The 25,603-nt window shown below is 38.0% G+C and overlaps 1 protein-coding gene across 1 annotated transcript; it reads right to left on the bottom strand.

Annotated features, from left to right (window-relative positions):
- Positions 1-4,342: 4,342 nt before the first annotated feature.
- On the bottom strand, positions 4,343-24,829 carry fam120c (family with sequence similarity 120C). The gene is made up of 16 exons (XM_051879301.1): positions 23,515-24,829; positions 19,248-19,494; positions 19,071-19,153; positions 18,813-18,941; positions 18,587-18,689; positions 17,953-18,026; positions 17,584-17,861; positions 17,239-17,485; positions 16,663-16,834; positions 15,864-16,113; positions 15,621-15,735; positions 11,842-12,051; positions 11,527-11,752; positions 11,312-11,444; positions 9,677-9,740; positions 4,343-9,568 (listed from the first exon to the last, which is right to left on the bottom strand). The coding sequence occupies exons 1-16, from the start codon at positions 24,031-24,033 to the stop codon at positions 9,287-9,289; spliced, it is 3,132 nt and encodes a 1,043-aa protein (XP_051735261.1). The 5' UTR covers positions 24,034-24,829; the 3' UTR covers positions 4,343-9,286.
- Positions 24,830-25,603: the final 774 nt, after the last annotated feature.

The following is a 25,603-nucleotide window of genomic DNA, read 5'->3' as shown; positions in this document are numbered from 1 at the left end:
CCACAGCCCCCATGCAGCAGCCCCTCTGTCTGGTACCCTGCGGGAGGAGACAAGAGGCAGAAAGACATGTCAGCGCTAGAAATAAATTGCTTATTTGCGCTATTTTTATTCTAAATTTAATGAACCACCTTTGCATTTGCTAATTTGATTTTCATAAATCTCAGTGAAGGCTGTCACCATCATCCTTTAACCCAGTATTAACCTTGCTCAAACATACACATCATGAAGTGTGGGCAGACTTCTGGCATAGGCCTATTTCTTTTGAAATATGAGTCATGATATTCCATGAACAACAAAGAGATGACACAAAATGGATCAGGATCTGATGCTCTGCAGCATTTGATGTGATAAATATATTGCCACTTATTTGTGCTTATCCATGAAGCTTGGCAAAAAATAATGAATGCTGCTTATTAAATAATGATTTATAATAACGGTATGCGTTGTATATAATAATAATAATTGTATATTTCACAAAATAATATTTTATCTATGACTGCAGCCCTGGTTATATATGCATTATGCACTGTATTAGTAAAGATAATGCAAGGTAATAGCAATGTATTGACTACAATAGCCTCTTGAATTAATTAAAAAAATATTAATATGTATCCCGGTTGGAAAATCCTACATTTTGGAACATGGTAGCTTGCTGGTCCACGATGGTCTACAAGTTTGCACCAGCTACTGACCAACTAGAATCAAACTACCATGTTCCAAAACACATCTACCATCTTAAACTGGATTTTCCAGCAGGGATATGATTCCCAAACGTTCACATATCAGAAGTTCACATATCAAAATCTCTGCATCAAAATAAACTGAATGTCCACATGGTCTATTATCATTATTACTGCAAACCATCCATACAAGCTCAGTACTTCTGTCTTAGTAATCAACAGCTGGCAGAGGCTTGATAATGCATGTCATTCTGATGTGTTTGAATCATAAGAGGTGTTTCGGTTGAGCTGTAGACTGTCTGGCCGCCAGATTAACTTTATCATGACAAGCTGAGACACGCGTGCGATTATAAAGTGTCTTATCTAGAAATATTTTAGCTTTACAAATCAGATCGACACCCTAACTAGGTTGACTTGTCGCTCGAAATGGAGTATTTTGTCGGCTAATATTTCAGTTAAAATTACCTGCATACATAATCTACTTTGCCTTTCTCGTGATATTAAGATCATATACTCTGAATATTAGAGTTATGCTATCAAATACGAAAAATGGCGGTTGCCTCACTAGTGCACCCGGTTTGACAATCAATAAATTGCATGCTAAAATAGCCCTAGTCATTATATTAAACTGAAATGTGTCTATGCAAATGTAAAACAGAATGCTAATCGCTGCGCCCGCGTTCACAGTGACTGCGGCAATGACAATTTAAAGAAGGAACGTAGTGTTTCGCTCACCTGAGATCGCGACTGTACATGATACCGCCATCTTACATCACCAGCAAGAAGAGATACACTAGCTGCAGGCGCGCAGATCTACCCCTGAGGTGACCTGCCCCTTGAGTGATCCGATCCGCCTTCCTATCAGTTCATGACTACGTAGTTTAATAACTACAAAGTGTGCAATTAAAAACTAATGGTTGTCAAATGTCACAGCTTGCACGAGAGAAAACTGCACCACCTTTTGAAAATGATATTGCTACAATTTCACGAGGAAGGTTCATTTTCCATTTTGAAATGGTGATTTAGTAAAGTAAGTTGAAAAGTAAATTTTATTAAACATTCTATCAAAGTGTTTGTGTTAATAAATGGTACTTTCTCAAGCTAATTTTTTTTTTTTTTTAAAGAGTTTACAGTTATGCTGTTCATTTAGCTTTGTGCTCAAGGTCATGATATTACAAGGTTTATCAGAAAGAGAAGTTAATATTTCTAAAAATCCAATAATCAAGTTAGTATGATAAGATAAAAAGGTTGCTTGGCAAAATATTGCTTGAAAAAATATTTTTACACTACACATTCTCTATATAGCACTAATTTAACATCTTAACGTCAGTAAAAACAGTAATATTGTGAAATATTATTGCAATTTAAAATAACTCCTATTTGAATATATTTTAAAATTTACTCATGTACAGGTGCTGGTCATATAATTAGAATATTGTGAAAAAGTTCATTTTTTTATTGTAAATTATTTTAAAAAATGAAACTTTCATATATTCTAGATTCCCTACATGTAAAGTAAAACATTTCAAAAGTTTTTTTTTTTAATTTGTTGATTAGAGCGTACAGCTAATGAAAGTCCAAAATCCAGTATCTCAAAATATTAGAATATTTACATTTGAGTTTCATTAAATGACCATCCCTACAGTATAAATTCCGGGTATCTTTTGTTCTTTGAAACCACACTAATGGGGAAGACTGCTGACTTGGCAATGGTCCAGGAGACAATCATTGACACCCTCCACAAAGAGAGTAAGTCACAGAAGGTCATTACTGAATGGGGTGGCTGTTTACAGAGTGATGTATCAAAGCATATTAAATGCAAAGTTGACTGGAAGGAAGAAATTGGGTAGGCAAAGGTGCACAAGCAACAGGGATGACCGCAAGCTTGAGAATACTGTCAAGTAAAGCCGATTCAAACACTTGGGAGAGCTTCACAATGAGTAGAATGAAGCCGGAGTCAGCGCATCAAGAGTCACCACACTCAGACATCTTCAGGAAAAGGACTACCAAGCCACTTCTGAACCAGAGACAACGTCAGAAGCATCTTACCTGGGCTAAGGAGAAAAAGAACTGGACAGTGAACAGTGGTCGAAAGTCCTCTTTTCAGATAAAAGTAAATTTTGCATTTCATGTTGAAATCATGGTCCCAGAGTCTGAAGGAAGACTGGAGAGGCACAGAATCCAAGCTGCTTGAAGTCTAGTGTGAAGTTTCTGAAGTCAATAATGATTTGGGGGGGCCGTGACGTCTGCTGGTGTTGGTCCATTGTGTTTTATCAAGTGCAAAGTCAATGCAGCCATCTTCCAGGAGATTTTGGAGCACTTTATGCTTCCATCTGCTGACAAGCTTTATGGAGATGCTGATTTCCTTTTCCAGCAGGACTTTAGCACCTGCCTACAGTGCAAAAACCACTTCCAGGTGGTTTGCTGACCATGATATTACTGTGCTTTATTGGCCAGCCGATATGCCTGACCTGAATCTATGGGATATTTTCAAGAGAAAGATGAGAAACAGTCGATCCAACAATATACAGATGATCTGAAGGCTCAATAGTGCCTCAGTAGTGCCACAGGCTGATCACTTCCATGCCACACTTCACTGATGCAGTAATTTGTGCTAGGAGCAAGTCATTTGCTGTAATATGTCCTGCCGATCAAGTATTGAGTGAACAAAAGAACATACTTTAAAATACTTGAACTTTACTGTTTTGCAAATCCATTTTTTGATTGATCTTAGGAAATATTCTAATATTTTGAAATACTGGATTTTGGACTTTCATGAGCTGTACGCTCTAATCATCAAAATTTAAAAAAAAAACTTTTGAAATGTTTTACTTTACATGTAGGGAATCTAGAATATATGAAAGTTTCATTTTTAAAAATAATTTATAATAAAAAAAATGAACTTTTTGATGATATTCTAATTATATGACCAGCACCTGTAATGTCAAAGCTGAATTTTCAGCATCATTACTCATCTTCAGTGTCACATGATCCTTCAAATATATATATATATATATATATATATATATCTTGTCCTTTTAACAGTTAAGGGGTTTTCCCGTGACTGACAGCGCTAGTCAAAGCATTTGTCAGTTGCTTCTTGTTCCGTGTTCACAATTCAGTCTTTTCAATATAAAAGTCTTTGCTACTGACTGACACACTCATAAAGACAGTCTTCGCCGCTATCTAATGGCGCAATAATCTAACTTCTGTTGCTGTTCACAGTGAGGGACTATTTTTTCCAGCGGAAGAAAGGCTTTAGTGAAAGTTTACTTCATGAAAGTTGCATTGATACATATTTTTGGCTTTAATATTTGTATAGTGTGGTAATAGTTTTATAAAAGCAATAATACCTTATAGGCTAGTGTTGTATCGCTCCGCTTCGCGTCGTGCCTAACAACGTCCTTTAGCCGTGACTTATTCATGATACAGCACAGCCTCTCGTACCTTATTGCTTACTTAATAAATGCTGTACCATTATTCATTGTTAGTTTATGATACCTAATTAACTATTGTTAACCACTTGAACCTCAGTACAAATGTTATCTTTTCATTTAGAACTCAGAAGCGGAGTTTGCTTACAACTAAAACATGGCAGTATAACAGCAGTTTCTTCTAGTATTTTCTCGAGTCTTTCAACAGGAAAATAAAAACCCCAACTCTTTTTTTTACTAAAAGAATAAATTTTATTTCAGCACTGTAAGTCATTTCCCAACCATACAAACATGACTGCCAACGTTGACTCTCTCTCTCTCTCTCTGAGCCTTTTGGCTTTCTCCCCAATCCATTGTGAAATCAGACCACAACAGCAAGACAAATTAAAAAGAAAAGTTTCTTTCCAAAACAATCAGGTGCTTTCTTTATACTAAAAATAAGAAATTGTTAATAACGATCATAACCATAACAGCAATAATAATAATGAACTTTACCCTTCACTTCACAAGTTTTTTGGAGCTTTTGGAGATCTTGATGCATGCATCAATGCGTTTGTGTTGATGAGTGGATCAGTTTTCCAAGAACAGACGACAGAATGTGTTGCCTACAAATGGATGTCTCGAGTTGATGGTTTTGGGGGCACATGCTATAAAGCAATGGGGGACAAGATATAGAGGCTACTACATACTTTCAGAAAATGTAGGATGTCAGCGGGCCACTGTACACAACACATTGCTGTTATCAGACTAGGACTGAAACCTGACCACACCAGTGGTCCTGTGGAGTGAAGGGCTACAGAGCCAGGATACAGGGGTAACAGTTATAAAGCAAGAGTCAGATCTGAGGTCCAGACACAAATCTACAGGAATGCACAGGCAAAACTCTTTACCAAAATAGCTGTTTGTGTGTGTGCGCGCATGTGTGCATGGTTACAGTATGTGTTCACACTTAACCTATCCATGACTACATTGAAGCTACATTTTTCAGAGGGACAACACATGTGCATGGGAGCTGAAGAAGTGTTCTAGGGTTAATCGCTAGGCTCCACTTGAGAGGAAAAAAAAAAAAAAAAAATTATCTTCATTTTAGCAATGAAACTGGACGATACAAGATTTAGCCACTTTTCACCAGAAAGATGTAAACATCACATTTTCTTCATTTAGAATCTGATTACGGACCCTTTACGTATTCTAATATCTCAATTACTGAAAACACGTAGCTGTATAATCATATATACAGGATCCAGAAAGAGAATCAAGACTATATACTGGAAAAGTAGTTTCCAGAAATTTACTTTGGTTGAAAATTAATATGTTGCACGGATGTATATTAGTCTGCTTTGTGTGCAAGGAAGCAAAATTACATTTACTCAAAATAATTCAGCTTTTATATGTAACCATTTTAAAAAGACTGAAAAATCAATGTTTAAAACAATGTAATGGGTTATTTACGCAAGTGACAATTACATCATAATGGTGAAGTGGTTTGAAACGATACCATACAAAATAGAGGTGAGGAAAATTGCAATCATTACATTTGAAAAATATCTAGTTATCTCCGCTAAGCAAATTTTAATACTAAATGTAGCAACGGTCAAAAGGAGTAGCTGTTGTAATATTTTTTTTTTTTTAAAAAGTAAGAAAAACACAATTTCACAACTGAATGAAACCAAAGATGATAAGGTTAAATTTCTTAGTTCACTGTTGAAAATGTTACCAACTCTCGTCTAAGATTACTTACAGACAGATTATTAGACTAATTATAAAAGTTAAAATCTCTCACTGTTAGTATGATGACTGCAGGGGAAACAAAGGCAAAAATCAACAGAGACAAGAATCAAGAAGAGGGAGAACATTTGAACTTATTGTGAGTGTCTACAGCCCATGAAAACTGCAGGGGGGAAAAGAAAAGAAAAAATGTATGGGAATCTGGATTTGTGTGCTGAAAAATCTGTTTTTATCAAGACTGGAGTAAAAACAGTGCCACCAGAGCGACCTCACTGATCTCCAGAGCATCAAATATTATCCACTAATATTTCTTAGTCTATAATTTTACTCTCACGTGAATCTCTATAAATGTATGAATGAGAGTTTAAGCAGCAATCTAGAACAGAGCAAAGCAGAGAAGCTTTGGAGAGGGTAACTTTGGAACCAAGCATCTGAAACTGCAAATTAAAGTATCCAAATAATTATAAGAGAAATTAACACTCTGGACAATACATTAATATCTGAATATGACAAAGTTTTACTATTTTTTTTTCTCCCTCATTCTAACTGATGTCTCTCTACAGGTATAACAAAGGTATTTGTGTGTGTGTGTGTGTGTGTTTGTGTGTGTGTGAAAGAGAGAGAGATTATATCTTTATTTGGTGTGTCTGTATATTTCGGTTTATGCTGTTCCTTTCTTAGATTATACTTAAAACTAAATGTGAAGGAGTTACTGATACTCTATTGACAAACACACTGAGAAAAAACCCAACTAACTGAAACGGCTGTTAATCACAGATGAAACAGGACTGAATTTAATAAAAGGATCTACAGTTATTCTGAGGAAACCAAAATTCCATTAATGGGTGTGTTTGCATGTTCATATGCACTAACATGCTTAAGATCCTTTCTTGAAAACTAGCACTACTGTACTTAACTCGTAATAAAACGTGACAACCTAAGGTTGAGGTTTAAATGCTCTAGCGCGCATGACCGTGTAGCGTATTAGTCCACAAATACTACCTGTGACGCTACGGTCAAGATTCTTCTTGGTTTAGTCTGTCCGGTATGTCCAGTATTGTCACATATTCTTACACCGATATATCACTGTCATTTTTTATTTTTTATTTTTTAACTCATTTTGTCCATAGGAAACTGCATTCATAATGCATGCTTCAGGTCATTGCGATATTTCTGACGGGCTGGGTTCCTCAAGAGTGAGAATTTGCAGAATATACACAGACACGTAACTATAATGGGTGTCTTCCATAATCTGATTTAAAGAGCTTTCAATATACTTTTAGTGGCACTAAATATAATATTAACTTCTTAACAAAATAAGGTGCATCTTATAACTTCGATAGAAAGCTGTGATGTAATCTTGACATTGTCAATTGTACAGATTTTAAACTATAATTAAATGCAATAGCCTCTCTCAAGTGTATTAGTTAATCATTACATTTAAATTTAAATTCTCATTCATTACGTCCAACAAATTATTGGTACAAAACAAGTATTTTGTTTTTTAAAATGGATTTAAAACATTAACATGTAAGTAAAATTAATTTCCTAACCATCTGATGCAAAATGGTCAATATAACGGCAAGTGCGGCTTTAATCTTTAGGGTGTTTCGTTCGGTTTTGACTTTAAAAGCCCATTCGCCTCAATAGAAGTACTGTCTTAAACATAGAAGTGCATGAGTTCATAGGACTGTCACAAAAACAAGACGAGACGGACAGATCATGAAACGGTCTCCGATTTTTCTTTTTTTTAAAATGACTGTCACAATAAAAGATGATCCTAAGGTTCGTTCAATAATTACTTTCCAGAGTAAAAAACTGCAATGATTTTAGCGATGGTGGGAGAATGCACATGTACAAAAAAGCATCCACATGGTACACATGCACAAGGCACAGGGGAGACGTGAACAACGAGAGAATGAAAAGCTTTGTGAAGCTGAGAGATGTCAAATGGCAGGTCTTCAGGTTTCTCTGAGGGACTGTGTGCATTCTCGACCACTGATAAAATCACTTCCCTAAATCACATCATCGCGTAACAGGATCATGTACATTTGGGTCTATATACAAGCGGCTGGGATGTCAAACAGTATCACGGTTCCATCCGAACACACTGCTTCCACCCTAACTCTGGCAGAGGCCTCGATTTTTCTTTATCCTGGCTCGAGGACGACCCAGTGTGTTTTCGGTTTTAAAACAAAGTGCAGATTACAACGCACTCCGTTCTCACATTCAAATGGGTTGGTGTTGATTTGTACGTCATACTGGTAAACAACACGCAAGGTAAAAGTTTATTTGGACAGTTAAACTGTCGAAAGGAATGACGGGTCTGCTGCTCATTAAAAGGAAGTTAACCAATTAACCAAATTACTGTCTCTATATAGCACAGTACTATCATAAATAACATTTTAAGTGCTTTACGTTAGAATACAATCAACGGAGGGGAGGAATTTGCATATGTATAATTTCGGGTGTTTAAGGTGCTTTAAAGATCTCTTTTAGAACTATTTCAGTAGCTTAAGTGCTGCTGTCTGTGAATCCTCGGGGAAGTGGGCCTAAAAGAAGATTGTCTACATGTGAGATAAAGCAACAGAGTTGAGCTAGCTATGGGATGCTGAGTGTAACCTGTACGACTCTTTCCGTTCCTCTTGCTCATCCTTACTCAAACATGCCTCTCTGAGCCTGGACTTCTCAGGCCACCCGTGGCCCCTGTGCTGAAGACAACTGCAACTTCTCCACATGCAAATCAGTTTTTGATAAGATAATATACAAAACAAAACAAAGGGACTACCGTGTGTGTGAATGCACACTGTGACATACAAATACAACCCGCGTTCTCCGACGGTTTCCACTCGTCTACTGTATTCAGGGCAGTGTTGACTTTGAATCCTCCCCTATGTGGTACACTGCAGATACAGCCACGTGTAGAAGAAATAGTGTAATTCTTTGCTGTGTGGTGGAAACTTTAGAGCAGGTGCTGCTGTGCAACGTGACACGTGCAAGTGTTTCGAGTAGGTCAATTTTTTTAAATATACTTTGGGCATTAAGGGGCTTTTTGTAGCCATTTTAGGCAATCATACATTATAAGGTCTGAAAAGAAAACGGTGTCAAAATAAAAAACACTCGAGAGCTTTTCACGATGCTACAACACTGATGGGCCAGTGGAAAGGATGAGGTCCAGAATCCGAAGATTCAGGGCGATGTGCAATCGAGGGTTGTGATTTAAACGTGCTCAGTTTTAAACCAGACCCGGCTCATAAGGTGACACATAGACCGCAATCCTGACACTGTCCATCTGTCGTTTCCAGCATGTGCAGCATCATAAATTATACCATGACAACACAAAGTGGCTACTGTGCCCTAAATATTCAATTTTGCAAGGAAAAGGCAGTCGACCTTAAATCATTCCCTCTCACTCTCTCATTCTTATTACATTTTGGGATGTAATTACTCCTCTTTCTGTAGTGCACCATCTGATGGGCAGTCGTCAAGGCAACAAGGGGCCTCTACCTCCACCCCATCTCCTGACTGGTTGTCTCTGCTGGCTAAGGCACACTGGATTGGCTGGGCCAGTGGTGGCAGGTCAAGGGCTTGACCAGTGGCGCTTCCTGAAGAGCTGCCGTTCAGCTGCTGCGAAGGACTCCCCGTTCCCTCCGTAGGCCGTCCCACCGCTTTAACGTCCTCAGTGAGCTTTGGGGGACTGGAGGAGGGAGGTGAGGAGGACAAAGTCTACGAGAAACATTGGGAAAGGAAGCAAATTAAACTCAATCTCATCCCTAACCAATGTCAATATGAATGTTGTGCGTTTATAGTGCAAAAGATGTGTGTCAGACTGACCTGTGTTCTGTTGGTGGTCACTTTCTTCCCTCCCCTTCCTTTCATTGTCAATTCTTTACCCCTTCTGGGAAAAAATAAACAATAGCAGAAAAAAAACAGATATTTGTTAGTGTGTGTTAGGGATGCAACAATATTTTGGCAGTTTGTTTAATGCTAATAACCAATATGCCTGCTAATATATTAAGCAGTGAAAAATCAAATATACACAAGAAAAAATATAAGATCTATTTAAAAGTGCTTAGATCAAAAACATATCCTGCATCTCCAAAAGTAATACATTGTATCATGCTTAAAAACCCCATCAGAATTTTCTTTCAAAAAGTTGCCAGCCAGTACCAGCATTTTGGATTATTTTTACAAAAATGTCATGGCCCCCAGAACATTTTGTTGTATGAATATCTGAACATCTGAATCAAAAGAAAGAACAGACCCTCTTTCGAACAAACATTTTATTCTAGCTTCATGCATTCTTTTTTATCAACACTTGAATGCGGGTAAGTATTATTAAAAAAGGCAAAAAAAAGAGTCTGGATAGAATTCAGAACGATAATCAAAACAGAGATCCAGTCATCCCCAAAAGCTTGCAAATTTGTAAACCTCTTTGTGGGTACAACATTTAATTCGGTAACATTTTGATTTATATCCGGATACATTCAATGTTTGATGATCGCGTTAGCTTAGATGGGCGTAAGCAATGCTTCCATCACTTGTTTCTGCTGCTTCGCTTGTTTTTGGATACAGAGATTCTGTACTCTTCCAGAAGATGTGTAATAGCGCCCCCTACCATATGAATGAAAACACGGATTGCCATAAAATTCTATCAATAGCAGGGAAGCATTGTGTCATGAATGACTGAAACTTCCATCAATGGTGGAGAAAGAGTTAAATGTATACAACAGTTTAGAGAATAATTGAAGTATATTAATGAAAATTTGTATTCATATTTATTCAATATAAATTAAATAATCATACTGTAATGCTGAATGGCTATAATTTATGTCTAAACTTGAGAAAAAAATCCATTTATAGATACATCAGTATCAGTACTGGTATCAGTGATACTGGCCTTTATTCATAGTGTGCTTGGTAAATATTTAAAATATACTCTATGTGTTTTTTTTTTTCGAGATTCAATGTGAACGCACAAAATTAAATCTTTAGGACTGATTACATGACATGACAAAGCAATACTGATATCACACTAAAGGTATCTAAAGCTTCTGAAACTCGTTACTAAAACATTATGGTTTGATATAATATTGTTAAATGTTATGTTTACTATAATCACTAATGTATATAAAATACTATATTATTATATAATTAAAAATATGACAAAAAGGAGTATGCTACTACCACAGTTGGCTATGGCAGAATACTATAACAGAAGCTTGCATAGCATCTAGATTTTAGCAGAAATGCATATGCAGCCAGCATGCATTCAGTGCATGAAAAGAGATCTCCATCTGCTGCTATTGGTCCTCACCAGTAGATGGTGCAATCAAGAGTTGATAAAGATCAAGAGCAACAGAGAGAAAGAAGCCCTCACAAGCACAAGTCAGTTGTTGTGAGGTTTTGTCATTCCTCCATAAATAATCAGCCAAATGGCCACTATTTTATGACACAGAATGAACTCACCCTTTCCCTCCTACTGACACCACCTGCATATTGAACCCCCCTCTGCCACGGACAGGCTTGTTCCCAGCCCACTGACCAACAACCATACCAGCTATTTCCAGCTTGCCACCCTGGGGAGGTATAGACTGGATTCCTAAAAGAATTACAAAAAATTGCTAAGTGACACCCAAGTAAAGAAAATGTAGTAAATGCGATAAATAAGAGGAAGGTCTAACCTGGGAAGGCCCTGGGCCGGTGCTGGTGGTGATGGTGAGGAGGAGGAGGCATGGAGCCCATTGGGCGAGGAGGATAAAGAGGATGCATGGGGTAAAAAGGGGGCACCATGGCAGGGGGGAGGAATGCAGGGGGTGGCAGTGGTGGAGGTGGAGGCGGCGGCCGGGACAGGTTGATGCCTTCCAGAATGGCCTGGCGCATCTTCTCCACCCTCGAAACCAGTTCCTCCTGCAGGGACAGAATGTCAAAGACATTAAAAAAAAACTGAAATATTGGGAAATATTAAACAGCTGCACCTGCACATATAGGTGTGTTACCTGGCCTTCACACATGTCAAGTAAGGAGGCTCTGTCTCTGGTGGCTTTAGCTAGCTTGCTCTGGAACAACTTCCCATCAAAAAAGCCCCAAGGGCAGCAGTGGTCCCATGGCAGGGGCTGTCCACATACATCATTCACAAACAGGGCAGTGTCTACTCCGCTCATGAACAGAGAGGCCAGCTGCACCCCACGGTTATCCACCTTCTCCACCTGGTATCAGTGTCAAAGAGAAGAAATATGATCCGGCGGCGTGTTTGGCATCAGCCTGGTAAATGTCACAGTAGCGTGTCATTTCAGATTTCACAGAGCTCTTTCAAAACAGATTATTGACAGCCTGACAGTTGAAAGACAGCATCTATTTTAAAGAAATGTTTTGCCTTGAAACTTTTGCTTTATGTGACATACAGCTATTGAAGTTGAGCTAAGCTATTGAGTCCTTGCTTACAACTTTGTCTTGCTTGAAGACAAGTGCTGCCTCAAGGCAAAAAAAAAAAAAAAAAAAACCTGTCAAAATTGTTGTGAACAAACATTTAATAAAGCGTGGAAGATACAAAGATAAAGAGTGCATGGGGTATGTTGTGTGCAGTGTTCAATTCAATCCCTCCTCCCACTGCTTTTACTGTAATCTGGGTCTGTACAGTTATATAAGAACATGAAAACACATGCAATGCTTTAGTCTCTCAAACCACAGCTCTCTATCCATCTGCTTTTAGCAATTACACTCAACAAAAATTAAATGTTTCATTAGAAACTTGATTCAACCAAATAATGCTCAGAAAAAAGTCAGGAATGGAATATGATATATATATATATATATATATATATATATATATATATATATATATATATATATATATATATATACACACACACACACACACACACACATATACACACACACATATATGGGTGATTATATAATTGCAGGTACATTTGAATCAGAGCTTTATTGCCAGGTATGTTTACACATACTAGGAATTTGTTTTAGTGACAGAAGCTCCACAGTGCAACAGAGTGACAGCGACAAGACAAGACACAGATAATAAAAAGAATAAAAGACTAATATACAAATATAAAAGATAGATAAAGTGCAAAAAAGCAAAAAAAAAATATATATAGCTAATTATATATAGATATATAGAATACATAGACAATTTGTATGTACAGTTATGATGGTGTCCAAAGTCCTTTTTTCTGCTTTTTTTTTTTTTTTTTTTTAAATGGTTGCATTCTGTTATGGTTCAATTTTTTTACCTTCAAACTGTTACCAAGGTAGAGTAACAGTGTTGACAGTATGTAACAGACTGACAGTCCTACACAGAGAAACACACTCTCTCTCTCTCACACACACACGGCTGTCAACACTGTTACTCTACCTTGGTAACGGAGTTTGACAGTAACAGAACTGACACTGACTAATTCGGACAACAGGAAATCATGATTTTCAGCTATATGAGGCACTTTTTACAGAAAATATTATATTGTTATGGTCTGTAACATCTTGTGATCCATGACAATGAGTACCAAATTATTAAAATAATTAAAAATATAACCATTTGAAAAAAGCAGAAAAAAAGGACGACTTTGGACAACAAATGTACCTGCAATTATATAATCACCCATATATAATATATATAAATATAATAATATATATACACACATATTACGTAAACAAACTTATGTTAGATGCGATTAATCGATTTAACAGCACTAATATATATTCATTTACATTTTGAACTGTTCTCTGAAGAAAATGTCATTTATAAGCATTGTTAATTCAATTCTTATTATTGAACATCCCAATATAAAAAGTATAATTTAGAGCATCTTTTCACATTCATAGAATAAATAAAAGAATTGAAATTAAATACATTTGCTCAAGTAATAAAGCAAAGTCTTTTGGTAGGGCTGCACGAATAATCTAAATAAAACCGAAATCACAATTTGGCTCATCAAACAAAACTTTAAAATTGCAGAGGCTATTGTTTAATTAAATATATGGGCTGCTGTTTCAGTCTGAAACACTGTACTGTTTTCATGATCCGGTGTTTTCAATGTATCAGAACTAGGGCTGGGCAATTTGGCAAAAAAAATAAAATCTAGATTTTTTCAGAACAATTGAACGATTCACGAATTCGATTTCTTTTTTCTTTTCTTTTTTTGTTAACTAGTCAACCTAAAAACTTAACTACAATATGATTCAAGTAACATTCTCTTTATTAACAATCTGGTTAAAGTTCTATTCCAAATGCAGCACACCTGAACTGATCAACATGGTGTAAATGTAAAACAAATTACTTGTTATTTGTTAAATATCTTTGCAGAAAATATGCATTAAATATGAAGGCAAATTTTGTACAAACTTATCTTAAACATCATATATACTCAGAAGTATTTAAAAAAAAGAAAAATGCAAATTATTTCTTAGCCAAAAAGTAATAGCAATAAATAACACCAGTAATAGGCTATTATTAACAGCAAATGCTTTGTAAAAACAGAAAACAACAGCAGCTTTCAGCCTGTCACCATCATGCAAACATGAAATAAACATACAGTAGTAGATCTTTACAGGTTTTTGCATTCCATTGCGCTATTTTTCCTGTAGTTTTTATGTTTGGCGGACGTGTTTGGCTGTTGCACTCGTGTCTTGCGTCTTTTGCAGTGTCTCACCCATGAAACAGCATTCTAAAAATGCCACGGTCAAGTTAAAAAAAGTTAAACTTGCATTTAATAACTTTGCTCTTTTCCCATTTCACTGCCCACGTCAAATTTTTTCAACGCAATAACGCATTTCTGAGTGAACAGCCGCTTAAGACTAGTCATATGTTCTACGTTCATAGATCGTCACATGAGAGCAGTTAATCAGTTGCGCCATCATGCGGTCGGATCATTTTCTTCTCTTATCGGTTATCATTATCACTGTAACATTTGCTAACATTTTTATTTAAAAAAAAAAAAAAAAACAAAATCGCGATTTGTTGATTTAAAAATAATAAAATCGAGGCAAAACATTAAATTCTAATTAATCTAAAAAATAAAATAAAAAATATCGCCCAACCCTAATCAGAACAGCTCAGTTTGCAGTAAATGCTGCTCTACACTAGAATTTTCAAAAGTACCGACTTCGGTACCGAAATTTTAAAAATGTGATGCTTTGAGCGCTGTTGAGCGGATTCATAAACACCTCTGATTGGCCATTGTGTTGCCGTGCTCATTAGGTATGTCTGTGATTGGCTACAATGATCAACACACAGGAGCATTTGAAAGCACACGGAAGTGTTTGAATTTGAAAGTGTTTTGAAAGCGGGAGCGTTTGAAAGCAGGAGTCCATCAGAGGACTGGTCCACGATAGACGCCTGATTTCAAATGCTCCCGTGTGTATCTGTGTAAACGCTCTGTGAAGAGCATCATTGATGACTATTTACAAAGTTTTTAAAGCGCCAATCAGTGAAGCCAATCACAGACAAATCTGATGAGCACGTCAACACAATGGCTAATCAGAATCTGCACAACAGCGCTCAAAGTGTCACATTTTTAAAATTTCAGTACCGAGATTGGTACTGAAGTCAGTACTTTTGACAACTCTACACAAATTATATCTTTGCATCAGCTCTGAGTTTGTGTTGCTTATAAGATGAAACCATCTTCCAAAATTGTAATGAGAAGCACTTATAAACCGGTTGTTGTCAACAAAAGAGAAGCTTTTAGGGGGGTCCTGTGGTTTTAATCAAAATAATAGGTGGTTATTGTGTGATAACAGTTAATGAGACATGACTTGCCTTGAGTTCCTGAAGTTGGTCAGGCTCATAGAGCTGGTTGGACACAGCTTGAGCCAAAAAGGCATCAAGCTCATGGCGCTGAAGAATGCGACCCCCCGGCCACTGCATCATATACCTGTAAACACACATTACAGTTCAAAACACCCATAGCTACTCAGATTCAGTGCTGACCTACTAATCCAGTCTTTCAATGTGGAGTAAGAACCATATCAATGTCCAAAGAGAAACATCTCGCAAAGGTACCTGAGCACGCAGCACATGAGCAGCAGGTGAGATGGCACACAGGTCGGGTTGAGTAGGGCAGGGCAGTCAGAGCGCATGCAGGCTAAAAAGGCTCGCGTACGGCGGCTACGGTCCTCTGAGGCTCTGCCCAGCCACAACCGCCTGAGGTTGGGACACGTCCACTCGCGGAAACACAGGGCTGGAACGAGCTCAGGGGTCAGGGCAGATTTAGCTTTACTGGCACACCACTCCTTTACAATCACCGGGGGCACTGTAAAGTCATACAGAAATAAGCATACACATTTAGACTGATTTTGATCTTCCTCTGGCGACATTTTCCTCTCAGTCAGAGGCCAAAATATCCTCATTATTAAAAGCAACACAAAACAAGAGCTAATTCTCTGGTCAGGTATGTAAAAAATATTTGAATTTTTTAGGGATGTTCCATACTAATTCAATACTAAAAAGGAAGAATATGCTAATAATTTTATTGAAATATATTTAAATATTCTTTTTACCTTACAATTTATGTTTATTACTATTTAAATATATAATTAATAATAATAATAATAATAATAATAATGAAAAACATGAAGCAATTATTTAACAAATAATTAACATGACCATTTTTTGATCATATTTAACATAAATATTATTATGTTAAATAACAGTTTTTGCTGTTATTCGGAAATAAGCATTGAGAATCACTAAATTTTCCTGGTATTGGCTATTAATTTTTTGGTGTTGTGACAATACTCACAACATGCATGCTATTCTACAGTCCCATCTACCCAAGGTTTTTGTCCACCCTCCCTCTCACCGTCAACTGGACTACGCTTGCGCATGGCTAGTCTCTCAAGCCTCCGCTGGGTCTCAGCCAAGCTGAACAGCACCCCGTAGGCATACTGGCGGGCAGAACGGAAAAGTAGAGAAGCAGGAGGCAGGTCTGGGTTGCACTCATCCTCTATACACACTGGCATCTTCATTTCCCCCTGGGAGGTGACAAAAAAAAAAAGAAAAAAAAAAAAAAGAGAGAGAGGGGACAAATGGAGAGTAAGGGACAGAGAGAATAGTGTTAGAGCTCTGATAGTTTTTATTAGCTGCTTTCGTGCATTAAATAGGATTTCAGGGCATTTGCCATCATAAAAGTAAACAAATTTTAGTCTACTATTATAGAAGTACTAATTTCAAGTTAGACTTCACGTAAAGGGAAAAACTTATAAATGAGTCTGTTAATTCAGTAACACCTCTGATGGATTCAGTGAATTCATTTAGTAAAGGAAAAACTTATTTTTTTGACTGTGCCATTGCTTATTCAGCAGCAAAAAAAATATTAAGGATGAAACACTCCTAGAATGCCATTTATTTGTGAGCACGTGCTGTGTGACTGTGGTACCTTGGTCAAGATGTGGTAGATCTGTGGATACATGAGTCCTCTCCTGTGTCTGTGCTCCGCCACTCTCAGCACCTCGGCACTGACCTGTGGAAGGGGTGGAGTTGTGATGTCCATGTGAGTCCGTGTTGGCATGGACAGCAATGATGGAATGGACGGCCCACTTCCGTTACCATGGTGTCCGTCCCCAGAGCCACTGCCGCCCCGTCCACTGGGATCTTCCCATCTCGTGGACTTGTCAGCCAAATGACTGGGAAAAAAAAAAGAATATTTACTCTACTCTGAATACCAGATTGCTAGTAAAACAGGTACAACACAATGAACAGATTCTGTAAAATGTGGACTCACTTAGTGCTGGTGTCATTTTGCTCCTCCCCATCTGAAGACGACGACGATGAGGGGGAGGGGCCTGTGGGAGCAGCAGTGTGATGATTGGGCTGTCGGTTGCCACCTTGAGAGGAATCATATGGAGCAGACCAATCAGTAAAGCCCATTTTCCCAACTAGTGAATCATTACAGTCCTGCAGAGGCTGAGTTGGGTTCTGGCATAAAAGGGCTGGACCAGTGGCAGGGCTGGGTCCGTAGAGCCCACCTGGATAAGGCACCTTAACCTGGGGTGGACCAAACTGTGGAGAACAGCAAAAAGTGATTGGCTGAAATACGTTTCTGGAAAATAGATGTGATTTGAAGCACTAAACATCTACAGTAAATAATTACCTGAGCTTTTACAGGCTGCATTGCCCCCATGTGGCCGGGAGGTCCGCTGAATTGACTAGGCCCAAAGCCTGGAACTGAGAAAAGTCAAGAGAAACCGAATGAACACTGTATATATGTCAGCAGCTTATGGCTGCTGAAAGATAAACAGAAGAAACTAAACATATACTACAGTTCAAAAGTTTGAGGTCTGTAAGATTTTTTTTGTTTTTGAAAGAAGTCTCTTATGCTCACCAAGAAAAAGTAATATTGTAAAATATTTTTACTTATAATAATTTGAAAATCTGAATATATTTTCAGCAGCCATTACTTCAGTCTTCAGTGCCACATATTCTAAAATGCTGATTTGCTGCTCAAGACATTTCTCATTATTATTAATGTTGAAAAACAAATTTTTATCTGGAATCTTCGATAAATAGAAAGTTCAAAAGAGCAGGTATTTAAAATAGAAATCTTTTATAACATTATAAATATGTTTACTTTCACTTTTGATAAATTTAATGCATCCTTGTTGAAAAATAGTATACGTTTCTTTATATATATATAAAAAAAAAAAAAAAAACATACTGACCCCAAACTTTTAAATGGTTGTGTATGTGTATATACAGTGAATGGTCAATCACCACATTCTACCTACAGAGGTAAGGAGAAGGTCCCATGGAGAGAGGTCTTGGTTTACTGGCCGCTGAAAAATACTCCACTGCCTTCTTAAACCTCTCAAATTTGTCTTCTGTACGTGACTGGAGGTTAGAAAATGTGGAGTCTCCATGTTATGATGAGCTTTTAAGGTAACAACAACAGTACAGTAAAAGTGTACAAAAGTAGTACATGAAAATGGAGATGTTAACACAGCCATGCTTCACCTGTGACTGCTTGAAAACATCCTTGGCCACCGAATCTAAATTCCCAAGATCTTTGATGGATGCCACATATTCAGATACAGCCTTGATAACAACCTCACATGGAGGGAGGACTAACTGATGAGCCCTTACCTGAACAAAGGGAAGAAATGAAAAGAATGGGTTAAACTGATGCTCAAGGATGCTTAAGTCTATATCATCAATTACAGAAGACTGAAAATATCTGATGAAAATGTGTGAAATGACAGATTGTATAAGCACCTTGAGGGAGGCAAGAGGGTGTTCTGGGCCTAGAAGACTCCAATGAAAGGCAGCCAAGTCTTCATCTGGCAGAATGTGGTTACCTGTTTTTTTGAAGACCCACATTTAGAACTAAAAAATGTTATTAAAAAATAAAGTCACATGCCAGGACTCAAAAAAAAACCCAGTGTTCCTTACCAAGAAGAGCAGCAAAGATTGGCAGGTGCTGGGTCTTGAGGCCGAGCTGGCGAGCCGCTTCTGATAGCAGGTACTGGTGAGTGGTCAGATTCTTGCCATTCCAGGAGAGCTTGAGAGCGTGGGAGCTGAAATAGGCCGGAACGTTGCATAGCGCAAACTCTGAGTCCTGTGCGATCAGACCCTGAAAACCATAGTCTCTGTACAGGGATAGCACCTCCTGATGGTGGTCCTCCAGGGTCTGCACCACCTACAACACAAGCAGGTGGGAAGAAGACAATGTAACAAGCTCCCATTGCTCTGAACTTCTGATCAAACCACACTGTGACCATTCGTTTAAAGGTGCGTTCAGTTACTTTTTGGTTGTGGAATTTTGCTTGGAATTATACTAACACAAAGTATAAATTTTACAATACATATTGATTCTTAATATTTGAAACAATTTCGATTCTCATTTTCTTCAGTATCGATACACTGGTACCAGCTGAGCTTTCTCGCTTCGCAGTGTATATTTCAATTAAGTATATAGTCTTTTGCATCACTGTGTTTTTACACTTGAGGTGGCTTGGTTCACAGTAAATGCAGCAAACTCCATCTCTGCCTGGGAGTTTAACATGCACTTGGGAACGCAACATACTGCACCAGTTATGAAGCATTATCATATTCACATAATTTCCAACACTTCTGTAGACAGATGATTACAGCATTTCACACAGATTTGTAATGAGAAGCATTTATAAATCTGTTGTCACAGACAAAAAAATAAAAGTTTAAGGGTTGCAAGAACTTGCAAGAATTAAAGTCATAAGTATTGTCATTTTACTACTGTAATGAATATGCTTGTGAAATATAAATTTTTATTCTACAGTGCAGTTGTATTACAATAGTAATATATTTTAGAGACTTTTAGTCTTAAAGATATTAAAAATAATTATGTTATTATAAGTTATCAAGCCTGAGGTATCTCAGATAGTTTCATTTGATAAGAAAATATTCTGACTATGATCAAAAGTAAATAAGATACTTCAGATAATTGTATTGAATATCAAAAATTGTATGTATAAGTACTGTATCAAAGTTATAAATTCCAGCATTGTGACAACACTGAAACATATTAGCTAGAAATGAGCAACCAACTGTCAGCCATGATTAAGTTATTCTGCAAGCAAAAGCGTCCGAGGGTTACTAAAATAAAGCAAGTAGTATTCGGCTAGTCATGTGATCCAGTTGCGTGCAGTGGTGTTCAAAAATGAGGCAAAGTCCTCACCATTTTCTGTTTTAAATATAAATTCATGTTCCAGTTACACTTAATGCACACATTTTTCAGATTAAATAAACATTACTTACACTATCAAGAAAATAACAACCAAAACAGTAATAATGGAATTACTGTTCTTTTTATTAAAATTAAGTTCATTTCTCAAGTTCTTATAATTTTTGTCATTTACTGCAAAATAATAACTAGAATGCATACATTTCATATTTCATGTATATTTTATTTGTTAACTATTGTTCAGCTGTTCTTTTTAATCATCAACTTTTCAGATCATCAGTCATCAAAGCTCAGTAAACATTGAAGGTGTGATGGTCACAGACCCTCACAAAAAAAAAAAAAACTCACAAAATCACGTTTTCAAGTATGATTGCGATGTAACAAAGCAATGATATCTAAGTGGGTGACCTCCTAATTACTCGTCCTGATAACACCATTTTTTATTCATTTAGACCAATTTGCGAATGCGTAACGCAGATGAAAACAATACAGGATTTATCGCATGAACAGCGCAATAGGCCAATCATAGTGGCATTGCCTCCTCTAACGTGACTTTCCATATTAATTCTAATATTAATTCCATATTAAAACTACCTCCCACCAAACTCACAGCACACTTTAGAGGGTCTGTTAAAACTCAATGGGCTCAGGGGAGGCACAAGGAACACTGCCTCATGCTGCAACTTTAACCGCTGGTGTCGCTGTTTGACAATAGCCCTTTTCACACATAGAGTCTTTACTGGTAAATTACCATTAAGAGATCATGTATAAACAGGAGAACCTTTTAAAAAATACCAGTAAATCGGTTCTGGCAATTTACCGGTATGAGAAGTAACATTACCAGTAAATTACCGGTATGCTGCATGTGAACAAAGAATGAAGATTACCAGTATGAGCACGTATTGAATGCGCTTTGGGCCAATCATAAAGGTCTTTTGGAGATGATGTGATTACGCTGTGCTGTTTACAGTAATCTCCATTGCTTTTTAATAGTTTTTCTATGTAAATATCCACTAGATAGACATCTTTGACCATTGTGGCCTATCTCACAGCTTTTCCTGTGTGTCACGCTCAAGACCCTGCCTTCTTTTCCATTCATCAGAGCTGCAACTCTGCAGTTAGATACTATTATGCACATCATGTTTTTAAAGGGGGAGTATAATGCTATTTCAAGTATTCTGACTTATTTACACTATTAAAGAGGCCAAGCACGGCCAAAGTTTCAAAATACGAGTTGGATGCATGACGGAGTATTTCTGTGCTAAAAATACTCTTCCAAATCCTCATAAACTTCGCAGTCTTTTTTTCGAGTATGGGCTTGTGTGACGTCATGAAGGTTGCAATTCCTTGTAAGGGCACTTCTCCCAGAAGAGCGCGCATGCACACGTCGACCAGAGCGAGAGACCAAGGGCACGCCCATCAACGCGCATTCAGTCGTCGGCAGCGCTGCACAGGTCACAGTATCAACAATGTCACCAAAGAAGTGTGTTTTTTATTGTGAGGGAAAGATAACCTTGCTTCCCAAAGAACCCAGCGTTAAGTGGAGCTGAGAGTTTTGTGCTCACGCATTACAATGATGCACTCTCAATATTTGTTATTACAATAACCATAGAAACTGATAGTTGCAATAAATTTTTTATTGGTTAAAATTAATGGAGAATATCTTGTGTTTTTCCGAGGCTGCTCGAGCCCTCAGGATTGGCGCTTATGGTTTCATAAACACGGACCAGTTCTACGCTGGATTTACAGATCGTTTGAAACTGAAAGATGGCGCGGTCACAGCGATAATGATCCGTCATGAGTCGGAATTGCATGAGGCGCCTAAGTGCGTATAATGTAAACAACACGAACGTAGTGAATTCGTAAATTCATTATTCATAATTCACTATACGCTATATTCATTATAGTGAGTCAAAAGTTATCCAGGGATAATGCAACGGTGTAGTGTGTGTTTAAATACATTTGTTTAGCTGACCATTGATAGCTTTCAGACTATCGCTACGCAAAAGCTGCGCGTGCTCGTCACTCTTTACCTCCGCTCACACGGCACGCCTCCAGGTGCTCGGCTGTTTTCGGAAAGACTTGGTACAGCGTATGTATCTTTTATAAATATGATAAAACTAAAGACTTTTTGGAGATATGAAGGATGCACTACTACTCTATAGGTACTCAAGATTAACATGAGATTGGCAGAAACTGTGTGTGATACCCCCCCTTTAAGAGTAAAAACGTGTTGTTTGATCATCCCCTCATACCTGTCACTCAAAAAATGACAAAAAATGTTGTCAAATTAAACAGATAGTGAAACTGAAGTGCTTCTCATGCGGGCAAATGAAGACAACGCGCAGCGTTTAAAGATAATTTCCGATGACTGACATCACAGAATTTACAGGTATTTTGGTGCGTTGCTTGTGTGAACAGTGTATTTACCGGTAAAGCCCTTCTGGTAATTTCACGGCAATTTACTGGGATTACTGTGTGAAAGGGGCTATTGTCACTTTAGAAAAATTAGTGATTTATTGTACACTTTTTAATGGTGCGTTTCGTAATATTTGCATTGTTTTATTTTTTACTGTGGATTATTTTCTCATCCAGTTTTTTTGAGGCGGCACAGCCTCCCCTGCCTCCTCGGAGGAAACGTCCCTGATGTGATCATAACATGGCAGCCCTCATGAGGAGACCCGCTCCATGTGAAATAAAAACTTTTATTACTGATTTTGACTGGAGTCTCACATGTACATCACTTGAAACATTTTTTAAAATATTAATCAGTGCATTATGTATAAACTTTGCGTGAGTGCACCTTTAAAAGTAGTTTAACAAGTGATAATAAATAATTCTGACCTTGTTTCTGAAACATTTTTACAATTCCACAAATAACTGAACTTGAGAAAACATTTACAGCACGTTGCATATTTAAAAGTAAAGAAGTTAGAAAATTCATAGAAGGACATCACAAGCCACAATTCCTCTCGAGGAGGGCATCAGACCACTCACCCGCACGCGGAATCGGAACATGGCGAGGCGGACACAGTGGCTCAGGCAGGCCGGGGGCAGGAACCAGGCCCGCGGAGGGGGCGTGGCCTTGCTTCCGACATGGTTGACGATGAGCTGTGCGGTCTGCCGCTGCCCCTGTGCCCGCCGCGCCCACTCCGGCCAGCGATCCTTCCCAAGCGTTCCGTTAAAAACCACCACCAGCTCCAGTCCGCCTTGGTACAAACAGGCCTGGGAAAGCGCCGCCAGATAGCCGAGCATTGCATTCCACTCGCCTCCACAAACCCAGTCGGTCTGGTAGCCCCCGTAGAGCCGCTGAAGGCCAGAGTCTGCGTCAACCAGAATGCGAGCTGGCGGGGGAGGCGGAGGCAGCGAGCTTGGATGATGGGGATGGTGGTGGTGGTGGTGATGATGATGTGGGGGCTGACGGCCTGCCGTTCGGGCGAGCTTGAGAAGATCTACTGGAACAGCCGCCCCAGGGCAGCGTTTCTCCAAATACTCCTGAAAGCCTTGAACTCCCATTTTGTGTCTGTCTATGCGCGTGAGATGGATGAACCTTGTTAAGAAGTTGATTTATTGGTTATGTGCTCAGAACTAGATCTGACCGGTTATAGTTGAATAACTAAAGACCTGAAATGTCTGGTAAATTATCAGACAAATGCAACTGTCAACCGACCCCCTGTAATTCCAGATACGCGTGGCTATTCTTTACATTTGGTCGTGTAAGTGCAATCTGTGTCCATTCCTCACGGTGTCAATATTATAATCCTGCTAAAAGTCTCTCTATTTTGATCAATTATATTGTTGCACGGTCTACAACGTAACGACTGGAGGATAACGGCGCGCACGCTACAGTTATGATGTCGACAATGTTGGTAACATCAAAATATAATCCTATTTGTAACACAGCTAGCTGCAAACTAAACAACAACTACGCCGTTGCTATCCAACATGCCCGTTAGGGTATTAAAACTAACTCTAGCTGATAGTGGATACAGTATGTCCTGTGCTGGTTAACAGTTATAAGAGCTACAGTTTGTGGCTAACAAACTAGCTCGCGCACTTAGCCAGTTAGCCAAGATCCCGGCGTGATTGACGCGTCAACTAGTCGAGACGAATCGGGGGCTGCTGCGATTCGGAATGAGATGAATAATTAAGGGGAAAATAAAGTAAAACAACTAAAATAAAACAAAAACAAAAGCCCGACGTAAGCTCCCTCGCTCTCTGTCTCACTCACGACTTCATGTTGAGGAGAGGAACATACTTTCATGCGACGTCGGCCATCTTGCGACTTCCCCGCGGACCAACAGAAAGTGGGAGTGGAGGCGAGCTGAGGGAAAGTGGGAGGAGCGATGTGCCGTGTGCCTGGGGGATGTAGTATTTTCTGTCTGAAGACCTAGCTGGACGGTTGCGCAAACAACTACAACTACCATACAGCAAAGTGAGAGACCCGATGCATGCCATATCCAAAAGGAACGGTTCATTCAAAAGTTGATAAAGAAAATTGGTTCAGTTGGAAAAACTAGATTAGGATCTCTGAAGTTATCACATTGTGTGGGAATAAACAGTTTAGGGCCAGTTGACCTCAAGAGGATACTAGGTGCGCTGCAGAAAAGAGAGATAGTAATTATGTTTAACACAACATTTTCAACACATTTAACGTTTTTTTTTTTTTTTTTTTTTTTTAATGTTTTAATTTTCGTTCTGCTAGAGACTGGTCGGTGATTTTTTTATACCTTTATCAGTCCTTGACAGCAATAAATCAAGACCAAATCTTTATGTAGATTTGTAAAAAAAAAAAAAAAAAACAAAAATGAACACAATATTTAAATGTATATATATATATATATATATATATATATATATATATATATATATATGTGTGTGTGTGTGTTCATCTATCTCCTAATCTCTTTTTTCCCCCCCAGTACAGTAAAACAAACACACAAATAAACACAAATAAGAGTTATTTAATTTGAAAACAACATCTTTATATTATAATATTATTCTTAATATTTTCTCACATGGTACAAGTGGGTCTTTATAGGTAGGCTATATAATAATATAGCTTTGTCTTATCATATTTGGGAGT

This window comes from Ctenopharyngodon idella, chromosome 22 (genome assembly GCF_019924925.1).
Source record: "Ctenopharyngodon idella isolate HZGC_01 chromosome 22, HZGC01, whole genome shotgun sequence".
In the NCBI taxonomy this organism is placed as follows: domain Eukaryota; kingdom Metazoa; phylum Chordata; class Actinopteri; order Cypriniformes; family Xenocyprididae; genus Ctenopharyngodon; species Ctenopharyngodon idella.
This window is presented reverse-complemented; position numbering and strand designations above follow the sequence as displayed.